Source organism: Pituophis catenifer, unplaced genomic scaffold (assembly GCF_029215685.1).
Source record: "Pituophis catenifer annectens isolate HBS135680 unplaced genomic scaffold, rPitCat1.0.hap2 SCAF_1, whole genome shotgun sequence".
In the NCBI taxonomy this organism is placed as follows: Eukaryota; Metazoa; Chordata; class Lepidosauria; order Squamata; family Colubridae; genus Pituophis; species Pituophis catenifer.
In genome coordinates, this window is record NW_027256881.1 from 65,508,956 (window position 1) to 65,535,821 (window position 26,866).

Genomic DNA, 26,866 nt, shown 5'->3' on the forward strand with positions numbered 1-26,866 from the left:
CTTTCTTTAATAATAACTGCCACCCCCCTGCCCCTACCCTGGGCCCTCGGCTGATGAAATGCCCGGAAACCTGGTGGGCACATTTCAACCAGGGGCACCCCCCCTTCCAAACCCAACCAGGTCTCTGTAATACCTGCCACATCCACTCTCCCTTCCTGAATAAGGTCGGTCCTGAATGAGAGGGGCCTTATTAGCTATGGATCTGGTGTTGCATAACATCAGCCAATGGCCCAGGCCCTGAGGGTCTCTGCTACCTGGGGAACGAGTAGAGCATTGGGGACCAGAGCGCGCAATCGCTCAAAGATAGCGAGTGCACACTCCCCTAACATGATATGGCCCCCTGCTTCCACCATACCTGCCCCTCCCACCCACAGAACAGATTGTGCAGCTCTCATTAAGTTGAGCTCTAACCCCCTCCCTGGTATCCAGCCCTGCACCCCTAGTGCCACTGCCCTCTGCCGGACCCGGCCTTGATCCTCGTGGGTTCTCCCCCAACCCCACTTTGGTCATCCCAGAACCCCTTAAAATTTTAATTAACAGTACATTTTAAAAAACCCTCAATCTCCTCTTTGACGTATGCCATCTCTCGGGGTTCCAAAACTGGTCGTCAAGATAGACCCTCGATAACGTGGAGGGCCAAACCTGCGAGACAGGGGAATCTCGCAGCGCAAGAAACTGAGACCTTGAGTACATCCAAAGCTCTATGTATACTATAAGTATTAGACAGCATTAAGACATTAGACAGCACTAGAATTATGTGTTCAGCAGAGTGATGACATGAGGAAAAAAACTGTCCCTGTGTCTACTTGTTTTGGTATGCAATGCCTTATAGCATCATCTGAGGGAAGGAGTTGAAACGGTTTATGTCCAGGATGTGAGGGGTGTGTAGCTATCTTCTCAGTCCTCCTTCTAACCTGCGTAATATACAGGTCTTCTATGGAAGGCAGGCTGGTTGCAATTGGTCTTTCTGCAGTCCTATCTGGAGTCTGTACCGATCCTTATTTGGTTGTTATACCAAACCACAGTTATAGAAGTACAAATGACAGACTCAATAATTCCTCTGTAAAATTGAATCAATAACCTTCTGAATTGCTAACAGGAAGAACATTCTTTGTTGTGCCTTTTAATGATGCTTCTAATGTAGGTGTCCATTTCAAGTCCTGGGATATTATAAAACCCAAAAACTTAAGGACTCTATTGCTGATATTGTGCCAAATTACTAAACCTGTTGAATATAGGTGGTACAATAGGAGGGCTCCTCCTAAAATCCATTCTCATTTCTACAGTTTTAAGCATGTTCCATTCCAGATTCTTCACAATAGGGCCAGCTGTTCAACCTCCTGTCTATATGCAGACTCATCACCATCTCGAATGAGGCCAATGACCGTTGTATCATCTGCAAACTTCAGTATTTTAACAGAGGGATTCTTAGAAATGCAGTCACTGGTATATAGAGAGAAGAGCACACAGCCCTGAGGGGTGCCTGTGTTAATTGTCTGGGTACTAGATGTAATTTTCCCTAACATCACCTGTTGCTTCTATCTGCCAAAAAACTAATGATCCTCCTACAAGTATGGACAGGCACAGTGAGCTGAATCAGTTTCGAGTTTAATCAGTTTAATTTCTGGATGATACTGAACATCGAACTGAAGTCCACAAAAAGGACCTGTGCATAGATCCCTGGCGATTCAAGATGTAATGCAATGCCATATTGACAGCATCATCTGTCAACCTTTTTGCTCAATCAGCAAACTGCAAGGAGTCTAACAGCAGATCCGTAATAACTTTCAGGTGGGCAGCACTAACCTCTCAAAGATCTTCATAATGACGGATGGCAGAGCAACCAGACAGTAGTCATTCAGCTCCTTGATGGAGGATTTCTTAGCAGCCAGGATGATGGTAGGGCGTTTGAAGCAAGAAGGGACATAACACATCTCCAGTGATTTATTAAAGATCCGGGTGAAGATGGGAACCAGTTGTTCAGTACAAGGTACTTTTTTGATCTTTTGTCTATGAAATAGACCTCACACTTTTTCCACACAAGAGGTGGGGGTCCCAGAGGGATGGAGATTGGTATAGGAAATTAGTGCTACTGTTAGTGTATCAAGATAGAGAAAGTAGCAGGGAAAGTAGATGTGATCTCTCAAACCTATAGTAGAACATATTCAGGTCATCTGCTAGTTGACGATTCTCTTCAATAAGGGAGGAGGTCTGCTATAGTCAATGATATTCTTCAGGATTCTCCACATCGTTGCTGGTTTATTAGCTGAGAACTGATTTCTCAGTTTTTCACAGTAGCTTTTCTTTGCTATCCTGATCTAGGGACCACATAAATAGATTTTCTCCATGATGATCTACCCCAACCTGATCCTTCAGATCTTCCAACCCATCATCACTGTAATCAGTATCTTCCCATTGCTGCTACATAAAAACAACTGTGTCTTGTCTATTTAAAAGATGAAAAGATGTATTGCTAGTATTTATAGGTACCACTGCAGGCATACATGGCAGTTTACAAATAGGGGGACAAATCTTTGCCCTAGATAATTAGACAAAAGGGGACAAGAGGCAGTGGTAAAGAAAATGCTCTCATACCAGCTACATCTAGGACTGATCCAGAACATTTTGCTGCCTCTGAATAGATAAATCTAGGGGTCCTTCTCCCAAACTATTAAAACTGTTGAATTTACATATATTTAAAACATGCAATTTGCCTAATAAGGCAACAATTGTTCATGAATTTTCCACATGGAGTCCCATGTCCCAATCTGTGACATGAATCAAAATGTGCCTGCTTTTGGCTTAAAATGAAAAATTAAGTATTCAGATTTCTCAACTGCAGAATTCAATGCTTAGTATGGACAGAGCGGAAGGATGGAATCCATGTAACATAATGGGCAGATCCACTGTTCCCTCAACGTGCAACTCCCTTCGTGCAGATAACACAAAATGATTACATAATCTTAACATATTTTATGTGTTTGTATAAGCACATGTGTAGCTTTGTTGGGTAACAGGCAGAATTGATTAAATACAATAAAAATAAAACATTATTGTGGATTTCTAAAACTGATTTTAGGAAGATCTTAGAAAGCCTTGATATGGGATGTAATACTGGCAGAAGAATTTACTTCCCCCTACATTACTACATCCCATTAAAGACAAAGCATTATTCCATACAATATATAAACTACTGAGCCTAATTTTAGGCATCTTTATATCTTTTTATCCTTCTGCAAAATGAATCCTTCACTGGTTGGAGATTGGTGAATTGGAAATGTTGACAGCATACTTAAAATAAATTACGAAGAAAATGGTGAAACTAATTGTCTATGAAAAATTTGCGTATTTGTCCAATATAATAGAAGCCTAATACCTCACCTATAATAATCTAGTAGATACCATGTTGTTTATTAAATACAAAGTAATTAACAAGGAGATCCTGAATTTCTCCCTATATTAGCTGTCCTATCTGATTGAGTTAAAGCTATCTCCAAAGTCTCAAACCTGTTGTTCATCTTCTCTATCTAGTTATTTTTAATTTGTACTTCCATTATTACTACTGCAATATTAATATGCCATGATAGCCTAGAAAAGATCTTAGTGGAGCTGAATTTCTATACAGCCTCATGCCACAGAATTGGCCTCATGATAAATCTTTCTAGCAATCTGAAAAGATTCATGAGACCCACTGAACATCAAGTACAAGTCTCTGGGGGAGTTCCGTTTCTTCGTTTATGTTGCTGTTCAACTTTCCCAAAAAGAAGCCTGGGCCTCTTTATGTTTATCACATCTGCACATGCTGTTATCAATCAGTGTACATGCCTCCACCTTCTGTGTGGCCAGACAGCACACACATCCCTTGTGCCGCTGTCAGATCTTGTGCCAGGACATAGCTCAGCATGCTCCGGAGAAATGAGAGTAATTTAGAGGCAAAATCCAATGTTTAAATTATGTGCATGCATGGCAAAGGGTTTGGAGAAGGACAAAAATGTAAATTTAAAGTATTTTATGAAAATGTGCTCAAATCACTCAGGTGTACAGCTGGAAAACAAAGCTTCTTACAAGGGTGAACTACATCTCACAATATTTTAATTGGTATCTTGCATTTATCCTGGTGGGAAAATAAGAACAACTATCTGTTCTCCTCCCATGTATTTGAGATGTTGCGACTTTGTGATAAAACAAAAATAAACGTTTGTCAGTCTATCTGTCCATTATCTCTCCCTCTCTCTCTAATATTCTGAGCTATGCGAGGGGTGAGGAAAAGATATGCTTCTGCACAACATCCTTTTCCCCTTTAGAAGAATAGTTAAGTCTTCTAAACAAGGTTGCAAATAAAGGCTGTTATTTGCTCTTGTTTATCCATCTTCTGATCATACTTGATGGGAGGGAGGGAGGAGGGAAGGAAGGAAGATTTCTTATGTTCCCTGCCAGATTCCAACAAAGAAACTCAACGGGACAGATGGCAAGGAAATCAGAAGTAACTCCTGATTGCACAGCTTTTCTGCCCACCTTTGGCCATTCTGTTTCTCTGCCAGGTAAGGAAATATCTCTGAAATGATGACCCAATGGGGCCTTATGCATCTAATTTCTAAATGCAGCATGGGTGAGATAATAAAATTAGCCTTGTACGAGGTAGAATATATACTTGTATGAGGTAGAATATATACTATACTGATCGATAGATATATTTGCAGTTTGCCTCCTGTTCCATTCCTACTTTCAAAATCCCCTTCTGGGCTCATTACTGTGTCACCAGGTTGCCTGCTTGCACCTCCCCAAGAGATCAGGAGAAAAAGTCACAGTCTCATAACTTCTCAGAAGTTTTCATTTTTCTATTAGGTATAGGATCCTAGGCACATTACTATTAAATAAAAGAATGGCATCTCATGCTTATTTGACAATTTGACAATTCTCTAACACAGAGAACACAGGCAGACTGAAATAAACCTTTTGTGTCCATCAGGCCCAAAGGATTTTTTGAAAGGATTTCTTTTAACTTAAAAATAAAATGGAAGCTGTATCTGTGAAGCAAAACAACAATCTCTAACATCATCTTTATCCAAACCTTGTTTTGGGTTTCATGAAGGTCCACTGGCATGTCAGAGAACATTTTTCAGAACTTGTTTGGTTTCTGGTAAACCGGCTTTTGTCATGGTTACATGCTCTGTGGCAGCCATTTTGTACACAAGAAGTTTCTCACAACTTTCATTTTGTTAGAATGCAAATCTCAAATTTATAAATTACTATAAATTTCAAACACATACTTCAAAACAATTTGCTGCCAAAGGATTTTCAAAGCTTTAACCAACATTTTGAACTAAGGCTAGAAATAAAAAAAAAATTAAGTAGGATCAGCATCATACACTCTAATTATCAAGATAAAAGCTGATTGATACATTCTGGACTAATGCCTATTCCAGTGGTGGGGATTCAATTTTTTTTTACTACCGGTTCTGTGGGTGTGGCTTGGTAGGCGTGGCAGGGGAAGGATACTGTAAAATCTCCATTGTCTACCACTCCAGGGAAAGGATACTGCAAAATACCCACTTGCTCCCAATCAGCTGGGACTCGGGAGGCAGAGAATAGATGGGAGCGGGGCCAGTCAGAAGTGGTATTTACCGGTTCTCCGAACTACTCAAAATTTCTGCTACTGGTTCTCCAGAAGTGGTCACAACCTGCTGAATACCACCTCTGGCCTATTCCCAAGCAAAGTCTTGGGATAACTAAAACTGGTCTGAACTTCCAGTCTGGGAATCACTAATACCTGTGTAACTGAATCTGTATTTATTTTTTCTAAAAAAGGCCATATTAATTAATTAATGAATTACTTGTTTGTTTATTTGTTTGTTTGTTCGATTTATATGCCGCCCTTCTCCGGAGACTCAGGGCGGCTTACAATGCATTAAACAATAGCCTTCATACTTTTGTATATATCTGCTTAGTAGGGCTTTTTGGGCCCCTCTAAGCGGTGTTCTATTTTATACAAAGTCAGCTTATTGCCCCCACAAACTAAATTTCTAATGGCTATATTTAAGGTAGTTCCTTGTGTTCCAAATATAGTATCAAGAGGGAGGCAAACAGGATCATGGACTTGTATTGTAGCAGGTTATGATCAATATGATTCAGGACAATCTTACAAAAACTTCAATGTCTTGGCTTTTCCAAGAAGGCCAGATTCCTAATAATGGGGTTATGATCCTGTACTCAGTGTATTTAAATAACATATCAAAGACTTGGAAGCCCAACAGTCTGTTCTATCCAAGAATGTTTTTCTTATTAAGTCTCTTTGTATAAACCATTGAGATATTTATACCACCTCTTTCCAAATTCTGAACAACACTAAGATTAGCATACTTTAACACTGTCCCCATGTTGAAGTTTTTGAGGGCTGATACAAAAAAGTCCCAATGAGCTGAGACTGCACCTTTGTAGACAAGGGCTGTTGAAACTATAGCTCATGGCCTGCTATACTATACTCTGTATATGGACTCAAGGACCCTATAATTTCTGGTAAAACACCCAGGAAATGCTGGTATTTCCATGTATAGTTGTTGTTATCAAAACAATATGAGTCAGTCTCCTTGAACATAGCCGAATTTTATTATACTGTCTGTAAAATTAGGCAAATGTTTATTATCTGCTGATGAACCCACTACTAATTGTAATGTTTTATCTTGGTTTGTTTTAATTTTATTTTTAATGGGTATACTTGCAATTCTGCTCAGTTGCCATAATAAATTATATGTATGTCAATAAAATGTACCGTATTTTTCAGTGTATAAAACGCACCGGAGTATAAAACGCACCTTAATTTTGGGGGAGGAAATCAAGAAAACAAGAATTCTAACTCTGCCTACCAGCATTTTGAAACGGTCTGGGGAGAATCTGCCTGGCAGCTTCGGATAACAAGGCAGGTGCCACGATTTGCGGCTGGTCACCCCTCTGGCCGCCCAGCAGGCAGCTTAGGGCAGGCAATGGCCACAATGACTTCACTCCCCTGCAATATAGGAGCTGCCGCCTAAGCCCTCTGCGCCCAGGAGCTGAGCGAGCCGAACGAGAGCACCTAAAGAAAAATGCCCCTCCTTTCCAGCCACCACTGCCTGGATTCCCCAATAATCAGAGCCGCGTTTCACATCAGAGCCACGTTGTACATTCCCCGCTGGGAATGTGCAATGGGAAGAAAAGCACTTTCAGGTGGAAGCGCTGCAATCCCCTCCCCGAATCCAAAACGGTTCCCAGTTCCCCGCTGCACATTGCAGGGGAACTGGCTGCCTGCGGCCTGAAACGCGGCTCTGATTATTGCATTGGGGAATCCAGGCAGCAGAGGCTGGAAAGGAGGGGCGTTTTTCTTTAGGAGCTCTCGTTCGGCTCGCTCAGCTCCTGGGCGCAGAGAGGCGGCAACTCCTCACATTGCAGAGGAACTGACTGCCTGCCGACTGAAACACGGCTCTGATTATTGAGTTGGGGAATCCAGGCAGCGGTGGCTGGAAAGGAGGGGCATTTTTCTTTAGGCGCTCTCGTTTGGCTCGCTCAGCTCCTGGGTGCAGAGGGCTTAGGCGGCAGCTCCTACATTGCAGGGGAGTGAAGTCATTGCGGCCATTGCCTGCCCTTAGCTGCCTGCTGGGCGGCCAGAGGGATGACCAGCCGTAAATCGTGGCATCCGTCTTGTTCCCTGAAGCTGCCGGGCAGATTCCCCCCCTCCAGACTGTCCCGAAGAGGGTTGTTCCTCAGGCTGTGCCCTGACCCAGATCCCTGCCACCTAGAACTGCCCGAAAATGGCCGAAGGGTGGGGGCCGGCGGGTGGGCGGGGCTACATTCGGCGTATAAGATGCACCCAGATTTTCACCCCCTTTTTGGGGGTACAAAGGTACGTCTTATACACCAAAAAATACAGTACTTCCAGTGATTGCCATTTTTTGAACAGGAAGGTACCTCCCACTCAATAATCTGCTCTTTAAATAAGTGAAACCAAAACTAAACATGGTTCACTATAGTCTGGTTTTGCCAAAAACTGGAAGTAAATGTTGGTCTCAGATAAAGCGTCATAAAATGGCCATAAATGCAGTCCACTTGCTGAGCAACTAAAGTGTGGTCATGTGACCATGGGAGGAGGAGAAGGAGGCGCTGAGCATTGTAACTTTGAATCTGGGTTTAAGTATCTCCCAGGTATTCCATTGTAACTTTGAATGGTCACTAAGCAACTGGTCATAAGGCAAGGACTACTTACATTTCAACATGTAGGACTTCAGACTGGTTAAAAGAAGTAAGGAGTTAAGCTTTGAGAAGTCAATTTGAGCAAACTTCTTTGGGAAGTTTCACAGGCGGTCCTTTTATTTAAACATAATATCATGCCCTTTGAAAAGTCTATATTCAAAGGTCAATACAGAAAATATATATATATAAAGAAAAATCCCAGAGAAATTGATTTAGAATACTGAAATATCATCAATTTTGAGTCCTCAAAGGATCTGATGAAATGCAGAGTTTTAGTACAGCTATGGGAAAACTTCAGAAAATACTTGCACATTAATTATTATAATGTTTAGCTATTTATTCTTATGCTAATACAACCAGCCACTAGCTAACTAGTTTGCATGATTTTGTCTTATAGTTACATTTATTTGTGAGAGTACTTACAGCATTTGTGAGCATATATCACAAAAATAGATTACAAATCTCACTTAAGAATAACTTCTAGGCATTTTAATGTATCTTCTACCTAGGGAAACAAAGGAGAAAGCTGTGCATTCTTCTGCATCTATCTTTTGTTATTTATATCCACCGTAAGTACTAAACGGCAAATGTAAATACCAAAAGCAAATGGAATTCACAAACTGTGATAATATTATGAGGAGGACACAGCCAGCACAAAAGAGGCAACTGTGAGATGAAATGTGAACCCCATCTAATATTTTGAAAAGTAAAGTGCCTTTTTATTCTCTGACTGCTTCCACCATAACATGCTTTGCTTCAGATATGAAGCAGATATGTCACTACCTATTCAATTCTGAAAAAGAACTTTTTCCTTTCTTTTTCATGGAATTGGATGGACTTGACCAACATGTTGGCCTCTTCTAATAAATTTTGGTATCTTCCAGACACAAAGTTGGGAAGGGAGTTCCTTGCTCAAGATATATTAAGAATCTGAAATTATTTTTCTTAAAGGAAGCATCAACTACTTTTTATTTGTTTACAGAAGTGGATAACGTTTACAAGCATGTTTACTCTTTCAAAGGGGACAGAATCTGCCCTATCTTAGCTAAAGGAAGTCTTTAAACTTTCAGAAATTAAGAGATTTACCCCACAAGATGTGGGTTGATTTTTGGTTGGTGGTTTTTTTTTTTTTTTTTTTGAACACTTGTGTAGAATATCATACATTATAGAGAGGCCTCTAGCTATGCCAATGGTAATTAATCAAAGAAAATGAATTACTTCGAATCATAATTCCAACTACCTTCATGTTTGGGGAAGAGAGAAGAAGGTAATTATAGGAAGGTTGGATCTTATTCCCTAATTGAGTCCATGATTTCTGCCTCACAGTTTCCTGCTGGCAACACTGTTCTTCGAGTAATTGTTGCCACTCGTGAGATATTTCTACCCATAGAGGTTAAAAAAAATAAGCAATAGAGAAAATGAGAAATACTTTTAACTGCAATTTTACTACTATGTAAAAATGTATTATGCATTACATGGCCTGCTTATAAATTATATCTGGAATATAAAATGGAAAAATATCATTTCATCTGACAGCAATTATAAATTTAGTGATTGAGGAACAATGATTTTCATTGTTGCTACAGATGGAGTTATGCAAGTTGTTAAACTCCAATGAATATAGTTTCTCTTCATTTTGGCTTGTTCAGAAGAAGCAGACAGCTGAAAAATTGATGTTAAAAATGTGAATATTATCATAATACCAAGAAAAAATATGTGTCTTGCATTGTGTCCCTAGTGGAATCGTACAGTTCAAAAAACACTAATTTTCAAACAAAAAAGGGGAAAAAACTTAATATATATATATTTTGCCACATATAAGAATGTCTAATGAATCTTTTTTTAGAATTTGAATTGTCAGTTTCTATTTCTAATATTTTATCTTAATAGATGTCATTACCATCTTGATTGTGCTAGTTTTTCTACCCTTTTATATTAAATTAATTTTTTCATGGATGAAACATACATACTTGGAAACAAAACTGCATCAACTTAACCATTTTATATATCACTTAAAATTAAACTATGAGATATATCTGAGGATCCTTTTTAAGAATTAAAACAAGACTAAAGAAACACCCCCCCAACTCTATAAAATAAATATATCCTCAGATTTTCTTTAATGTATCACCTATTACTAAGTTGGTGCATTTCAAAAACAGAGAAGCTGCGTAACCTTGTAGCTGAATCAATAAACTAGATTAGATCATCAGTCTCTGTTATTATAGTACTATTATAGCAAAACCTCTAACATCTTTTTCATCCTGTCCATTGAGCAAGGGTTCATAGGCACACATAAAACAACAAAACGTTTAAAGTCTTGAAATGAGATGGACTTCAGAATGAAATATGTGAAAGGCTTTATTGAAACACATAGGACCAATTCACCCATCACAATAAATCAGACTTTGTTGACTGTGGACCTGTTGCAATCTAGCAAGTATACTGGTTGACACCACCATGTGAATGTTCTTCCTACCAGAAGCAGTTAAACAAACCAAGGAACTGCTATTTGTTTTCACTGCTATGTTTCAATGGACAGTGAGTCTTATCTTGTTTTCCCCAAACAAAAATCAAAAGAAGTTATTCTTAAGTTTTTGGCTCATGAGAATACCAATAAATGGATTTCTCTATTAAGGTTTAACAAATTGTTAATAGCAGAATCCATGGATGATTTTTAGGGACACTGAGTAATGAATAATGCTGACATTGTAAACTGTTCAGAAAGTGCTGTAAAGCACTATGGGACGGTAAATAAGTCTAAATGCTATTGCTAGAGAAGCACATTCCTCATTCTAATGCAAGTAAACAGAAACAACCTTAAATACCACGTACTCACTGGCACAATCTTCACATCTTTCTTTCAGAAAGAGAAAATCAATGTGAAAGTATGGTTGTGGAAATCTGGGCCAAGGATTCTAGATAGTCCATGGTTGTTTTTCCAGCTTTGACTTTCTGAAAGAAGCCTCCCTTCCTTCCTTCCTCAATAAAAGATGCTAAACTTTTTCCTCTCAAAATGTACTGTTAGTTGGTCCAGCAAAGATTTCAGTCCAATCCATCAAACCTGTTTCCTGAAGAATATCCTTGTAATGGGCCACTCCAACTTGAGGGCTAAAGGCCACCTGGCTTTCATTTCATGTGGAACTATTTAATTTATAGAACAATCTGTTTGACTACAATGATGAACGCACATGTCTTCTTAAAATGCCTCATGGGGTATTCCTCCTTGTTCCCATTTCTGTAACCATAGTAACTTGGAGGAGAAACAGTTTTTGTTCTTCTTCTCAGAAATTGTTTCCAAGGGATAATGGTTTTAACTCTCATTTGTCCTACAGCAATTAACTTTTGACTTACTCTAGGTCCCAGTGCAGAACTTTCAGCAGACAAGATAACTTTTTCTCTCGCTTCACTGTTAATATTCTCTTGATGAATATTGGCAGCACATATTTCAGAAGCTGACTGGATTTTTCAAAAAAATTAGAATACTAAAAAATATTTGTGGCCAAGGAAGTCCAACTCTGCATGCAATGAAAAGAATCTATGAAAGTTCCATCTGCTTTAACCTATTTTTCCTCACTTATTTTTTGAAAGAGGGCAGGATATTATTTTATTTCTATTTCTCCAAATTTATACACAAACATACTTGCTATAAATAATCTAAAATGACAAGGAAGGAAACAGTCCTTTCTCCTAAGGACTAATCATATAACGGTTTAAATGAACTATGGCTAATCCACCAGTGATCCATTATAAATAGTATATATTACAGTTGTTTCCAAGAAATTTCAGTCAATTAATTACCAGAATCTTAGTTAATTAAATTTGTTTGCATATCTCCACAACCCTCATATTTCACATGACAACTAACTGTCTTCTTTTGGCTTTATTGTTATATATGATGTACTTTAATGTTTGTTCATATTAACGTTTGGTCTAGTAGTGGTTAAGGCACCAGGCTAGAAATCAGGAGACTATGAGTTTTTGTCCTGCTTACACACAAAAGCTGGCTAGGTGACCAGTCACTCTCTTTTAGTGCAACTCTCTTCACAGGATTGTTGTTGTTGTGGGGAAAATAGGAGGAGGAAGTATTAGGTATGTTTGCTGACTTGAATTACTTATAGCAATAATAAAGGTAGGATTTTAAAAAATAATTTTTTAAAAAACGATTTTTAAACACCATTCATTCTGAATAGGGATTTACAAAAAAGAGTATTTCCTCTGAATATGAAAGTTAATACTTTTCATCTTTACCTGAGGGAGAATAAGAGGCAAAGCAAAACCCAGTGAAGTTTAGTAAAATTGGTCTCATGATTAAAAGTTATATTGTTAAATCTGAACCAGGTGTCTCCTTTTTGCTGTGCTCCTGCTTATTTGTTGTGGCCCCTCAGCGGCCTGTGCAGATTGTAGCTGATTCCGACAACGAGGAGGCTGGTGTGGTGCTGCGCCAGCAGCCTGTGCAGCTGGCATTCGAGTCGGACAGTGAGGAGGCTGGAGAAGATGTGGTGCCAGAGGCAGGGATTCAGCCAGGGCCTTCAGAACCTCCAGAAGCTCCTTTAAGTGAAGAGGACGAAGAGGAGGAGCCTCTTCTCAATGCATGGGTACACAGAGCTGCCAAAAGGAAGGAGTGCCTCCTCAGGAGGAGGTCTCCTCAAGAGTAAGGCTTGGGGCTAATTGGCCACTCCCTTAGCCAATTTAAGGAGAAATGCAGCTTGCAGCAAGCTGTAGGGAACAACTTTAGTTCAATCTCCTTTGCATCTGGATTCTCTGCAAAATTGTTTCTGGGCTTTCTGCCAACTCTAGTAAGACTGTGATTACCTTATCTTAGAATTCTGGTAGGCTGTTAAGACAGTTTATTAACAGCCTTTGGTTGATAAAGACTAAGTTATTTGACTGAAATAAGCTTTGTACAGAGTTTGTGTGTGCTGCATTCTTTGGAGTCCATAGCTGGGGCAGAACATTATTAGAATAGCTTCTCTTCATTTAATATGACGCTAAGAATGAAGGTTGATGGAGAGGTTGGATTTTATATAAAGTTCTTGTGATAATGTACTATATACTGTTTTAATTCTTGGTTTAGTGTATATTGTACTTTAAATTGCTTAGAGTCATCTGCTCCTGAGGTAATATAAAGTCTTAGAAATAAACAAATAAATAATCCAATCCTGCCATCCACATGGTATATTTCCTGAAATATTCTTGCTCTATGCTCATCCTTATCTGAGCTGGCATAATATATGGTTCAGCTTAAAACAAAGCCAACTGTAAAAATGTCTTTTAGATTAAGGTGACCAGACGTCCCGCTTTTGGCGGGACAGTCCCACTTTTGAGCAATTTGTCCCGCGTCCCGCGGCGTTTCAAAAAAGTCCCGATTTTTCTTGAGCCCCAGCTGATGGCTAGAAGAAAAAAAAACTGTTTAAACTCTTGCCCGGGGCTTCAAAGGGCCGCCCTACAGGCAATCAGTGTAAAGCAGTTTTTTTTTCCCCTAGCTAAGCTTCAGAAACGAAAACGAAACCAGGGTCTTTGGTGCAGCGTGACAAAATGAGGCAGAGAGAGATTTATTTTTATTTTTATTTTTCCTCCCCAAAAAAGGTAGGTGAAAAACTGCAAACAATGGGAAATTTAGGAGGAGAGTTCAAGATTTTAAAACACAAAGGAAAAAGAGCTCTATTTAACTAGGGAATTGTAATAATTGAGATACTATTAATTGTATATTGTGTTGAAAACAGAAATGGTTAAGTTGTGGTTCGGAGGAATTTATGGGAGAAATTATTTCGTTTATTATTATTGGTAAATATAATTAATTGATTTGTAAGAAATTGGATTGCATGGAAATAATTGGAATATTCATGTTCATATTGATTAATATACAAAAAAGATAGTTTTATAACTAATTGATTTATATTAAAATGTTGAATTTGTATTAAACAACTGTATTACATAATTACATAATTAAACAATGTGAGGATGGATATAAAAATAGATGACAATGGGAAGGGGTATAATATAGAATAGAAGGGAAAAATTGAATTTGATTAAGATTAGAGATGAGGATGAAGGGTAATATTGGTTTTTTTAAAAAATAGATGAGGAATAAATATGGCAAAAAGGAAATATAGAAATTGTAAATTTAATTGAAATGACTAAACGCTGTTTAAATTTGTGAACCAGCCAAATATTCTGTTCAAAGAAAATACATTGTATGTTTGTATGTGTGTTTCTAATTATTGCTATTTATTCATATTTGTTCTCTTTTATTCTTTAAAGTTTAACAATTCATTCTTTATCTTAATATCTTTATATTTGCTTGGGGTTGGCTTTCTTCCCTTTCATCTTTTTTATTGTACAGCAATCTTTCTCCTCAAACCTACCACCTCTCTCTTTTCTTTCCTTCTTACTTTCTCTTCCCCCCACCCTCTTTTTCTCCTCCCTACTTCCTCTTTCTTTCTCCTTCTCCTCCTCTCTTCCTCCCTCTCTTACCCTCACTCCTACTCTAATTTCCATTCCTTCATCCCTCTCTATTGCTGTAATCCTTTAATGCATATGGACTACTCAGAGGGCTGAAAAAGTTATTTTTGACTGGTCCTCACACTTTTGACCAGTCCTCGAACTTATGACTGTCCTCACATTTTACATTTTTGCCCTATCTTGTCATCATGGTGAAGAGAAGCAGTTGTGAAATGAGTGACATGGTTGTTAAGAATGCTGCATGGGCATAAATGTGAGGATGGTCATAAGTGTGAGGACCAGTCAAAAGTGCGAGGACCTGTCAGAAATGACTTTTTTCAGCTCTCTGGTTAGTCCTTTTGTGCATATGGACTACTCAGAGGGCTGAAAAAGTTATTTTTGACTGGTCCTCACACTTTTGACCAGTCCTCGAACTTACGACTGTCCTCACATTTTACATTTTTGCCCTATCTTGTCACCATGTTGAAGAGAAGCAGTTGTGAAATGAGTGACATGGTTGTTAAGAATGCTGCACGGGCATAAATGTGAGGATGGTCATAAGTGTGAGGACCAGTCAAAAGTGCGAGGACCTGTCAGAAATGACTTTTTTCAGCCCTCTGGTTAGTCCTTTTGTGCATATGGACTACTCAGAGGGCTGAAAAAGTTATTTTTGACTGGTCCTCACACTTTTGACCAGTCCTCGAACTTACGACTGTCCTCACATTTTACATTTTTGCCCTATCTTGTCACCTTGTTGAAGAGAAGCAGTTGTGAAATGAGTGACATGGTTGTTAAGAATGCTGCACGGGCATAAATGTGAGGATGGTCATAAGTGTGAGGACCAGTCAAAAGTGCGAGGACCTGTCAGAAATGACTTTTTTCAGCCCTCTGGTTAGTCCTTTTGTGCATATGGACTACTCAGAGGGCTGAAAAAGTTATTTTTGACTGGTCCTCACACTTTTGACCAGTCCTCGAACTTACGACTGTCCTCACATTTTACATTTTTGCCCTATCTTGTCACCTTGTTGAAGAGAAGCAGTTGTGAAATGAGTGACATGGTTGTTAAGAATGCTGCACGGGCATAAATGTGAGGATGGTCATAAGTGTGAGGACCAGTCAAAAGTGTGAGGACCTGTCAGAAATGACTTTTCAGCCCTCTGAGTAGTCCCTATACACATAGCCATGGCCACCCGGTCACATGACCAGGTAGCCACGCCCACCCAGTTACATGGCCTCCAAGCCACGCCCACACAATAAGCCACGCCCACAATGGTGTCCTTCTTACCAATGTTAAAATCTGTTCACCTTACCCTATAGACATAGCCATGGCCACCCGGTCACATGACCAGCTAGCCATGCCCACCCAGTCACATGACCAGCTAGCCACACCCACAAAATAAGCCACGCCCACAATGTCCCTCTTTACCAATGTTAAAATCTGGTCACCTTATTTTAGATATGTGTAAAATATTCCCATTCCTCATATTCAAAATGCTGGTTTTGTACCCAAACCTGCTTCTAGTGGGAAATAAACCGCCTCACTCATGTTGCTTTTGAGCTGAAAAGCAGTTGAGTTGAAAATACTCTGATTTGAGCTCAGAACACTTTCAAAATGTTAGAAACAGAATGCTTCTCATTAAAACAGCTCTTTTATACTTAGAAACAAGCATACTGAATGGTGCAATAGGGAATATCAAATCTGAAATGTTTTGCACACCCTTAGGAGTTTCTGTATATTCTTCCATTTTTTGAAAGAAAGGACTCACTTAATTCCCCCATTCCATGATAATTATGCCCTCAACTATCAATATACAGAATAAAAATAATTACTTATGGTGGAAACATTCCACATTCAGATATATAATTTCAGGCATTTTTAACAAATATACAATAACAAAGTATGTCAGTATTTGATTTCTATATCTTAAGATCTTGTCCATCGAACCCTTTACTCTTCTGATCATCCAGGATGCAGCTGGCTATAATCTGAAGAACAGTTATATTCACATTTGTTTAAAGGTAAGCGTATCTCTTTGCATGACTTGGAGTTTTGAGAAAGCAGATTACTAGACCATACCGAAAGCTCATTCAAGCAAATACAAAATATGTTCCAATAAAGATATGGCATATGATTCCTCAACCCTCATACTCCATTCAGGCCTTCAGAAAGCACTTCACATCTTGCCCCCACACCCTTTGATCTTGAATTAAATTATGCATAATTGTAGCCTGCTTTGGTAAGAAAGCCAGAAGAGAGCCGCTTATAGGCCAAAGTGGGACTGTTTGTAAGTAACGCAGGCTCTAAAATGCCAGGTCTGTAATCAAGATCAATAAAACATGGCTAAGCTTGGACAGAGGTGAAGAGCAGGTTCATTTAATGCAAATGTAGGAACTGCTTATTATTTTATTTTCTCATATTCTCATAATTGTTTCCTGGCAATGTGAGTTAACAGCTATAGTGATGTAAAAATAATGTCTAATACTACAGAATTATTTGCTACATAAAAATAATCCCAGCATGAACCCATGCTAATGAATTAATTATTATATTATTGTATTATTATTGTATTAATCTCTGAAATAATGCCTTTGTTTATCAATAGTAGTTCAAAATCCTTTTTACATTTGAGAAGCAATTGTTGGAATTCCTCAAACTTATTTAGTCATAAGACCACTAAAATGTCCTATGAAATCATTTCCATGAATTAGATATATATATGTCCAAACAGATATCAGGTTATATGAGTCTTCTAACTCTCTTGCTACATGTAATTAACTGCAATGTGCACCTCTTTAATTGATTGGGAATTAATTTAGAAAAAAGAGAAGGATCACAAATTACATAACATATTATTTTCTTCTTTTACTGCACTATCTTTAAGAATTTTAATTCCAGTTCATTTGAGACTGGCATTAACACCATTAAAAAGCAAAGTACTGTAACTATGATTTTAGAGCAATGTACATGAAATTAAAGTAGAATAAGAATGAAATACATTTGCCAAGGTGAATTGACATTCTGCCATTTTTACTGTTTTCAAGAATGTACAAGAAGCCATTCATTTCTAGTTCAAGTTGGTTTTGGTACTTGATCTGTATTTATAGAGAGGAATGCAAGACAGAAAAAGATAACAAATTACCTTTCTCAAATGTTAATGATATACCATTGATAATTGCTGAAAACCTACACCTATTTTCCTGGGAATAAGCCTGATCAAATCAGAGCAAATATACATAGAATTACACTGTAAATAACCATTTTTTAAATTGAAAACATGTATCAAGTTAATAGGGATAGTTGATTCAACCCATAGTGTTACAGGAGAATATTTATCTACTGATTAGTCTGGAATAGCCTATTTAATACATATGTTAATCCCTTATCTAATACTTAATCTATTACTGTGTAGTATATGATTTAGTGAGCCCTCTTTTAAGATCATTTTTTTTGAGGTTAGGTTTATTTACACTAATTAAAAATGTCTTCAAAGAAATAGGCACTAAAGAGTCAGCATTGCAGGTACAAAGATAGCCAGAGAAATTATTGAAGCCTGGGAAACAGGCCTCTTGTCAGTTAACAGGAGTGCTGAATTACCATCAGTTTATCAATACTTAGAAGCCAAGGGCTTGGCAGCACAAGGAAACTACAGCCAATCACCAGTCATCAACACACCAATCAACCAATAGGAAGGCACCACCTAAACATGACTCACAGAACAGCCCAAAGCACATATTTCAGTAGAGAGAAATTTCCTGAAGATGGGTTCCAGCATGAGTCTGAAAGCTCAGAAGAGTAAATCTCTGGTCCCGGTGACCAACCCAAATTCGATCTCACTTCATTATCCTGGGACACATAGATCTGCCTTCATTGTCAACACTGTCTGAGCAAGGGTGGAAGAATAAATACACAGTTGTAGAGGGAAATCTCATATGCAGGGCATAACTTTTCCTTGTTTTGAAGCTACTTTGGGGATTAAAGAAACAAGATATTGCATCTTGCCTCTTTGTTAATACAAACTAGTTATGGTAATAATTTCAGCCAGTGCCGGCTGACACAAGCAGCTTTAAGAGATGCCTTTTTTCCCCCTCACAACTTTTGTTTTGCTGCAACAGATTAGTAGAACTATAAGGGTTTAATCTGTACCTTGCCCAGTCCTGGAGTATCTTTCACCTTGCTGACTGCCCTTAATAAACAAGGTGGAGCAGGTGGAGGGGAGGTCTGCAGGATCATGCTGAATTTGGTAGCAAATAGATGAGATTCAGAAACGGAGGATGCAGAGGGTCTGTGCTTCTTCTTTTTGGATGATAGATTCAACTTCTGAGCAGCTCTGTAGAGGGAAAAAAAGAGAAATGAAGATGCTATCAAATAATTAAAGAAATCTCCACCGTGTTGCCAAGTGATGTCAGCAACAAAACTGTCTGTAAAACTGACTTTTCTGTGTTTATTGCATGAATCATTCTTAATAAAAACAGGCAAGAATTTTTTAAAAATGGTTAAATTTATACAAGGCACTTTTTATCATATAGTTCTTCAGGTAAGAATATAGGCTTGGTTGTAGCCAATCGAAAAATTAATACAGCATATAAATAGAAATTAATATTTGACAATTCTGTTTCATAATGGATATTTGGTTCACAAAATATTTTTGTCTTGGGTGTCCTGTGCATACGTGTGAAATATTTAGATATAAGGAATAATTATTATTATGTTAATTTCTATTAAGTGGCCCAAGGGAAATCAACAAACTTATAAAGAACTTACACCAAGATATTTTGAACTAAACCAACATATAGTCTGTTTCCTGTCATGCAGGAGGAGAGAGAAAAAGAGAGATGTAGGGATATATGCATGTAGCTGAGAATCAAACATACAAGTAACAACTCAGAAAGTTAAATAAACTCCACTTTGATTTAAGTACCAAGAACTAGAATTTCCTATGCTTTCAATACCTAAACAGACATTTCCTGTCTTCAAATTTAGGACATTGCTACAATCCAACTTCCAAATATACTTTATGGCTACAATTTTTAATTTGCTGTGTCTAGCATATGAGAATGGCTTTAACACTGAAAAATGTTTTTCTGCTTCAATGCTGCCATTGTAGTCACACTTTATATGTGCACAAAGAGAAGATGAAGTTATAAGTTCCTTAGATATCTACATCATTGGACAGACTGGAACTCTGAACTCTTTTTTTAAGAGTCTGGTGTACTTTTATTTTTTATATATTTTAAAATTCCAGAAATGTGACTTGCCATTATATAATTAATGCAGGGGTGGGTTCTATTTTTTTTACTATCGGTTCTGTAGGCGTGGCTTATTTTGTGGGCGTGGTTTATTTTGTGGGCGTGGTTTGATGGTCATGTGACAATTATTTAGGATTTAGCAGAGGTACTGGTCTACCAGGCTGTAGCGATCTACCCATTTATTTTTGCAGGCACTGGTCTACCCATTTATTTTTGCAGGCACTGGTCTACTCATGTATTTTTACAGGCACCGGTCTACTCATTTGTATTCTTTTAACATTGATCAACTGTAGGGCGGCCCTTTGAAGCCCAGCGGCAAGAGTTTAAACAGTTTTTTTCCCTCTAGCCATAAGCTGGGACTCAGGAGGCAGCAATAGATTGGAGGTGGGGCCAAATAAAAGGTAAGAATAATGCAGGGGGGGCGGGGGGGCAGAAACAGTTTGGTGAGGTCATATCATCACCGCTACCGGCTCGGCGGAACCAGGCCGAACCAGGAGGAACCCACCACTGAATTAATTTGTTGGGACAAGTATAGACCATTACTGCATGAATGTCTCCAAACATAGTCTTCTCTTTAGCAGCTGAAAAAAAATGTTTTGCGATGATCTCTCTAGGTTACCATTAACTCCTCCTCTTCTACATTCTCCAGTCTAGTTGGAAGATCACATTGAATCTTAGACCTTGATTGGTTCAAACTTAATATGCATTTAATGGGCTCCTTGTAATTAGATAGATTCATTTAATAGATATTGAATTAACTCATGGGGATGCCAGTGAGGCCAAAAAAGAACAACTTGTCAAAAGTAAAGGATCAAAGATTTGCAAAGATGAGAATGAAGTCAGATGCTGAGAGAAATGCTATTTAGTGATTAAAAAAGGACAATGACGGACTTCCGGTCTGGCTTCCGTCACCACCAGACGGTCCTCTGTGACCCCCAGCCCCGTTGCCTGTAAAGAGCCGCCTTTACATCTGAAAGGCGGCTCGAAAAACTCCATTTCCTGATGGAAATGTGAGCCAGAGCAGGCGAGGGCAGGTAGAGCCCTCTGCGAAGTCCCCAGAGTTTTTTTTTTTTTTACTCTTGGGGACGAGCAGAGCGGGGCTCCCTATTTTCACTCGCCGCTGCTCCAGGCTTTGGGAGGACTCTGCCTTTTTGCAGAGCTAGGCGCCGGGACCGGACCAACTAATAAAATAACAGATGGTTCAGTTAAAGAGAGCGAGATTTGTACCTGGGACCCTAAACCGCAAGTATTTTTAATTTAATTTTAATTTATTTAAAATGGCGACTGCTGAGGCTTGAGAGGAAAGCCGAAAGTGAAAGTCCTTCCGTAATAAACTACACAGTAGCGAAATATACAGTACCGGCTAGACTAGAAGGAAAATATCCATTTTAAGTTTCTTTTTTCTTTTTTTTTTGGAGATCTGTATTTGATCTTTTTTGGGGAAAAGTTTTCTTTAAAAAAAAGAGCTTTTTTGTGTGGCAGGATGGCTGACAAACAAGCAGTGGGGGAGGGGGGTTCCCCCATCCACAATTAGCTGAACAAGCTCTGAGCCTACAGACTCTGCAGAATGGTTTTAATTTAAAAGAATTTCTTCAGGAGGAAATGGCAAAATATCATGAGACTATGAACCAGAAATTTGAGAAATTAAGGCAGGAAATTAAAGAAATGATACAACTCAAGTATGATAATCTGCAACGAAAGATTGTAACAGTGACTAATGCTTTTTCAGAAGTTGTTATAAAGATGGATACAAATATCAAATTATTAGAGTCTAAAATGGAGGAAGTTGATGATAAAATTTATAATTTGGACAATAAAATACAAAGAATTGAAAATGATTTGATAAATATTCAAGACAATAGTTTAGAAGTAAAGTCTAAAAAGGAAGCTGGTCACGAAACTTACAATGCAGAAGATATAAAGCAAGGGATTGAAAGAGAAGTTGTAATGATGCAATACAGGCTCACAGAATTTGCGGTCAGAATGAGAGGATTACAGGAAAATAATAGAGATGATCTAAGAAAAATATCTGCTCAAGTTCTGGCTGGGATTTTAAAGGTTCGCCCTGAGGAGGTATCTTGTAAAATTGACAAGGCCTATAGAGTAAATTCTTGGACTGGAAAGCAAAGGCAACTGCCTAGAGATGTGGTGATTTACTTCACAGATAAAGAAATAAGAAATGATATTGTGCAAAAATCCTTTAATTCTACTCCACAATTGTATGGAAGAAAGATCTGGATATATAAAGAATTGCCGCCTAAGATGTTAAAAGATAGAAAGAAATTTGGACTTTTGGTGACTGAGCTAAAAAAACAAAATATTTCATTCAGGTGGGATGTTCCAGTTGGTATAATATTGAGATATCAAGGAGAAAGATATCAGCTAAATACTGTTGAAAAAGCGGAAGAATTTTACTACAAGGTTCTCAAAAAGCAAAATCAACAAGAGATAGAAATTCAAGAAAAGCAGAAAGAGGTGGAAGTAATGAAGAAACAACAAGTTACAGAGGTCTCTACAGATGAGCCGCTTTTGGATTCTCTTTCAGAGGTCTCAGCTGGACCATTTAATACAAGAGAGGCAGCTCTGGATTCTAATGTAATGACTTATCAAGTCACAAACCAGCATGGAAATCAATCAGTTGATACACAATTTATAGAACCAGAATGGAGATTTAAGCCACAAAAGCGAAACCAACAAGATGAAGTTATAGATCAGCTTGAAAACCAAATAGTTGATATACAATCTACAGAAAGGAATTCAGGATGGAGATCCAATCCACAAAAAGTTAAGAAAAGAAGAAGCAGGTCTCACAAAAATAAAAACTTTTAAACTAAACAACAGTGTACTGCCAGTTATTTAAGAGATGATTGAATACATGAAAAGATAGCTGAGGCAAAGTATTGGTTTATATTATCCTGAGGAGAGTGACAGACTTCTGCAGTGCTGTACTTTTGGGATGTGAAAAGGGCCTTAAACTGAATGGATTGGAACTATCTTTTTTTTTGGATTCTTTGATAAATATATTACGTTTATGCTGAGTTACAAGGCAAGAGAGTTATGGGTTTGGGACACGCAGAAGATCTGGTTGTTACCCTATTACGGTGGTTGGAATTAATACTTTGGATAAAAGACAGCTCTACAGACACTATATGGAATACAAATACAAAGTCACTCGGGTGGTTGTTGTTGTTGTTTTTATTATGAAGATATTTGCTATTGATGGGGGCAGATGGTAATTGAAGATACCGAACATACTGTTGGAATTAGGATGTGATGTTACCCTAATATGGGTGATGGAGTTTATAATCTAGTTGAAAGACATTACAGAAGATATTATATGGATTACAAGCCTAAAGTCTTTTTAAGAGGATTTTATTTAAATAAGGGAATATTTTTTAGTGGAGTGGGCAGAAGAATAAAGATATTAAGAATTATTAAGTATGGTAGTCTTGTAGGAAAGTGGGTGGAGACAGGTTAGTTTATTGATTGTTTAGTTTAAGAAAAGGGATATTATGTTTAGCTATGAATATATGTAAAAGATTTGAGTTAAGAGATATAATGATGGGGTGAAGGAAATGGGTAGACTATGAACTGAATAAATGTTAAATTAGGATTTATTATATAGTTTTATAGCGGAAGGTTGTTTTTAAATGATAGATTAATATACATAAAAGATTTGATTTATTATTATGCTAAATTAGGAGTTATTATATAATGTTATAGTAGAAAGTCATTTTGAAATGTATAGTATAAGGGGGATATGATAATCTTATTAGAAAGAAAGGGTCAGCATATGGGGATGGAGTAAGAGGATGGTAAAGTATTATATAATCTGTTATGAATTTGGGTTTTATTATGAAGAAGTCACAGGGGGAGGGGAGGGGGAGGGGAGGGGGGGGTTAGGGAGGAGGGGGGAGAAAAGGGGGAAAAATTTTGTATTTGAAAAACTTTTTCAATAAAAAAAAAAGGACAATGACTTCAATGGATCTTGCCTCACTTTAGCAAAGAAACTGATCAGAGAACTAGAATAAGGTACTGAAGGCATGGTGGTCAAAGATACTAGGTGTACAGCAAAAGGATAGACAATCTGCTCAGAGGTGTCTTGCTCTGAAAAACCACTTGCCACCAAAATAGAATTTGGGTGGAATGGGTTTGTAAGACTGGGAACTGAATTTAGTGTGCATTTAGATGTTACCTCATGTTGTTTTTGCTGTAGTAGGTACTGTTGGTACTTTCTCAAGTAACCATTCCTGCCTTACTCTGTGGAATCTTTTCACAGACAGATGCATTGGGTCTGGCGTTTCTTATGACAGCCTCAAATGAGTATCTCACTTTGCTTCATCAGAAAGCCTTCCTCAGGCTAGATAATGCTAGCCCATGCAATACAAACTGGACACCAGAAATCATCTGCTATTTGGTACAAGGGGTGACTTTACAACCAGAGTATTTATGAAATCTGGGTTTGAAAATGAATCAGCTAAGAACTTGAATATTTCTTGGCAACTGTGTGTCCAATCACACTTGGCCAATAAAAAAATTCTAATTTATTCTATTCTTACCCTGGGGCTAGGGAATTTAGTGAAGACCACAAGAGTACGTTTCTTGATGTCATTCCCTGGACTATAAATTATCTTTAACCTTTGTCTATCTTCCTCCATCCGAATTGTTATTCAATTGTCCATTTTTCAATTCAGTGGTTTTCATTAATGTTTACCAAAAATAAATGTTCTGTATAAAAGATAAAGATATAGCTTTCCTGGGTATACTCTGAAAGCCTTTACGGCATATTTTTAAGCTTTTGAATCAATTATTTTTTAAGAATGGCAATATCTTAATTTATGCCAATGTATACTTCCAAGCAGTGGTGAGTTTCAAATTTTTTTACTATCGGTTCTGTGGGTATGGCTCGGTGGGCATGGCAGGGGAAGGATACTGTAAAATCTCCATTCCCTCCCCACTCCAGAGGAAGGTTACTGCAAAATCCCCATTTCCTCCCGATCAGCTGGGATTTGGGAGGCAGAGAATAGATGGGGGCAGGGCCAGACAGAATTTTTACTACTGGTTCTCTGAACTACTCAAATTTCCGCTACCGGTTCTCCAGAACTGGTCAGAACCTGCTGAAATCCACCTCTGCTTCCAAGGCAGATTCTTTGTCATATCTACAGTTATGTAGATACCCAAATTATGTCTGTTATTACACTTGGTTAGATGCTTCTACCGTTCTTTCTCTGTTGTTTCTTTTCCCAAATATTCTGACACTTTGCTGTTTTGCTACTTTAATTAGTATTTAATTTTTTAAAAATATGTATTGAACCAAAAGATCCATTGCTGACACTTTTTCTTAAAGAATAAGAAACATTGTTGGAAGATATATGACCTTTTCAAAACCTTAGAATTATATGCCATTTCGACAGTACTAACCTTTGGAATAGCATTAAAACAGAATAACCTGATTTCATGTTGGCCAACAACATGAACGCTGAAACATTGAAACATTCAACATTGAAAAATGAATGTAAAATACACATACTACATTTTCTCTCTCTTTTTCTATTAGAAGTGAAAAACGAAGGAATGTGGATAATAGTATGATAGTTACAAGCTCCTCTCTTATCTATGGAAAAAGGAAGTTTTCTTTCCAAATGCATCAGAATAAGACAATTTAGAAAAAAATAATTGATGTTCACAAGATACTGCTTAATTTATACGTATAAATGTGATTATCACAATGGTACTAATTCAAAGTGGACCTTTCAAACCATCAGACATTCAGGAAATTTATTTCACAGTATTGTATTATCTCCTTAAAGAGTTTATACAGTGACTTATGTACAGGAACCTATGAAAAATCTGTACAGATTGTTTCCCCAAATGAAGTTAAAATATAAGATGTTCATCAACCCAGCTATTAATAGCAATGCAAATCTCAATTGTAACAGTTCCTTGAGATACATTTTGGCCCTCCCAAAATTGAAGGAGCAAAACCACAACAATGATTATTAAAACAACAATATTTCAAACTACTAATTTGAAATAAAATGCTGTTAGAAATAAAATGTTAACCTTGACATAAAACTGCTAGAAGAGGTTGTCTGTCAGTTTGTGGTAGGTATCGTCAATATGCTGACTATACGCAAATGATTATTATCGTGCCAAATTGGGGATGTAATAAAAGTTCTGACCTGGAATCTGGAGGGCTTATATGGATGAAATTAATGAGTTAAATCTGTGTTAGATGGCACTACTGTTCTTCAATAAATGACCTGCCTCAATTCTTGTTCCAATGCTGACTTTCCACATAATCACACATATATGTGTGATTAATATTTTGGGATCCTGGTGGAATCTCAGTTTATGCTAGAGGAGCAAGGGGAAGCTGTGGCCAGGGTGGTCTTTGTCCAGCTTCAGATGATAATACCAATAAAGGAGAATATTTATAACTCAGGGTTGAAATGAAAGGTCCTTGGTGCTCTGTGAGCTAGGTTGCTTTCTTGCAGATGTTTCATTCCCCAATGAAATGTTTTCATCTGCAAGAAATCAACCAAGTTCAGAAAGCACCCAGGATCCCCTTATTTCAGCTCATGGTCCTGACAACAGTGACCCATGCTCTCTTGCAACTAGACTATTGCAACACATTCTTCCTAAAGCTGCCTTTAGATTTTGACAGTGGTTTGATCTCCAAGCTTGTTTCAATTTAGTTTCTGAATGTTTCGTTACCACGCTAAGTAACATAATCAGCAGGATTTTCTTGTCCTATTCTCCTTGGCTTATAAATGTCTTGTGTCTTCTGCCTTTATTTATTTATTTATTTATTTATTTATTTATTTATTTATTTATTTATTTATTTATTTATTTATTCATTCATTCATTCATTCATTCATTCATTCATTCATTCATTCATTCATTTATTTTTCTATGCCGCCCACTCTCCGAGGACTCTGGGCGGCTTACACCA

At 37.8% G+C, this 26,866-nt stretch overlaps 1 protein-coding gene across 1 annotated transcript in view; it reads right to left on the reverse strand.

Moving 5' to 3' along the window:
• Positions 1-26,866, reverse strand: part of KIF26B (kinesin family member 26B) — a 352,803-nt gene that overhangs the window by 109,876 nt on the left and 216,061 nt on the right. The window contains exon 5 of the mRNA XM_070950509.1: positions 18,809-18,992. Within this exon, the coding sequence (XP_070806610.1) occupies positions 18,809-18,992 (184 nt within the window). The remainder of the gene's footprint in view (positions 1-18,808; positions 18,993-26,866) is intronic.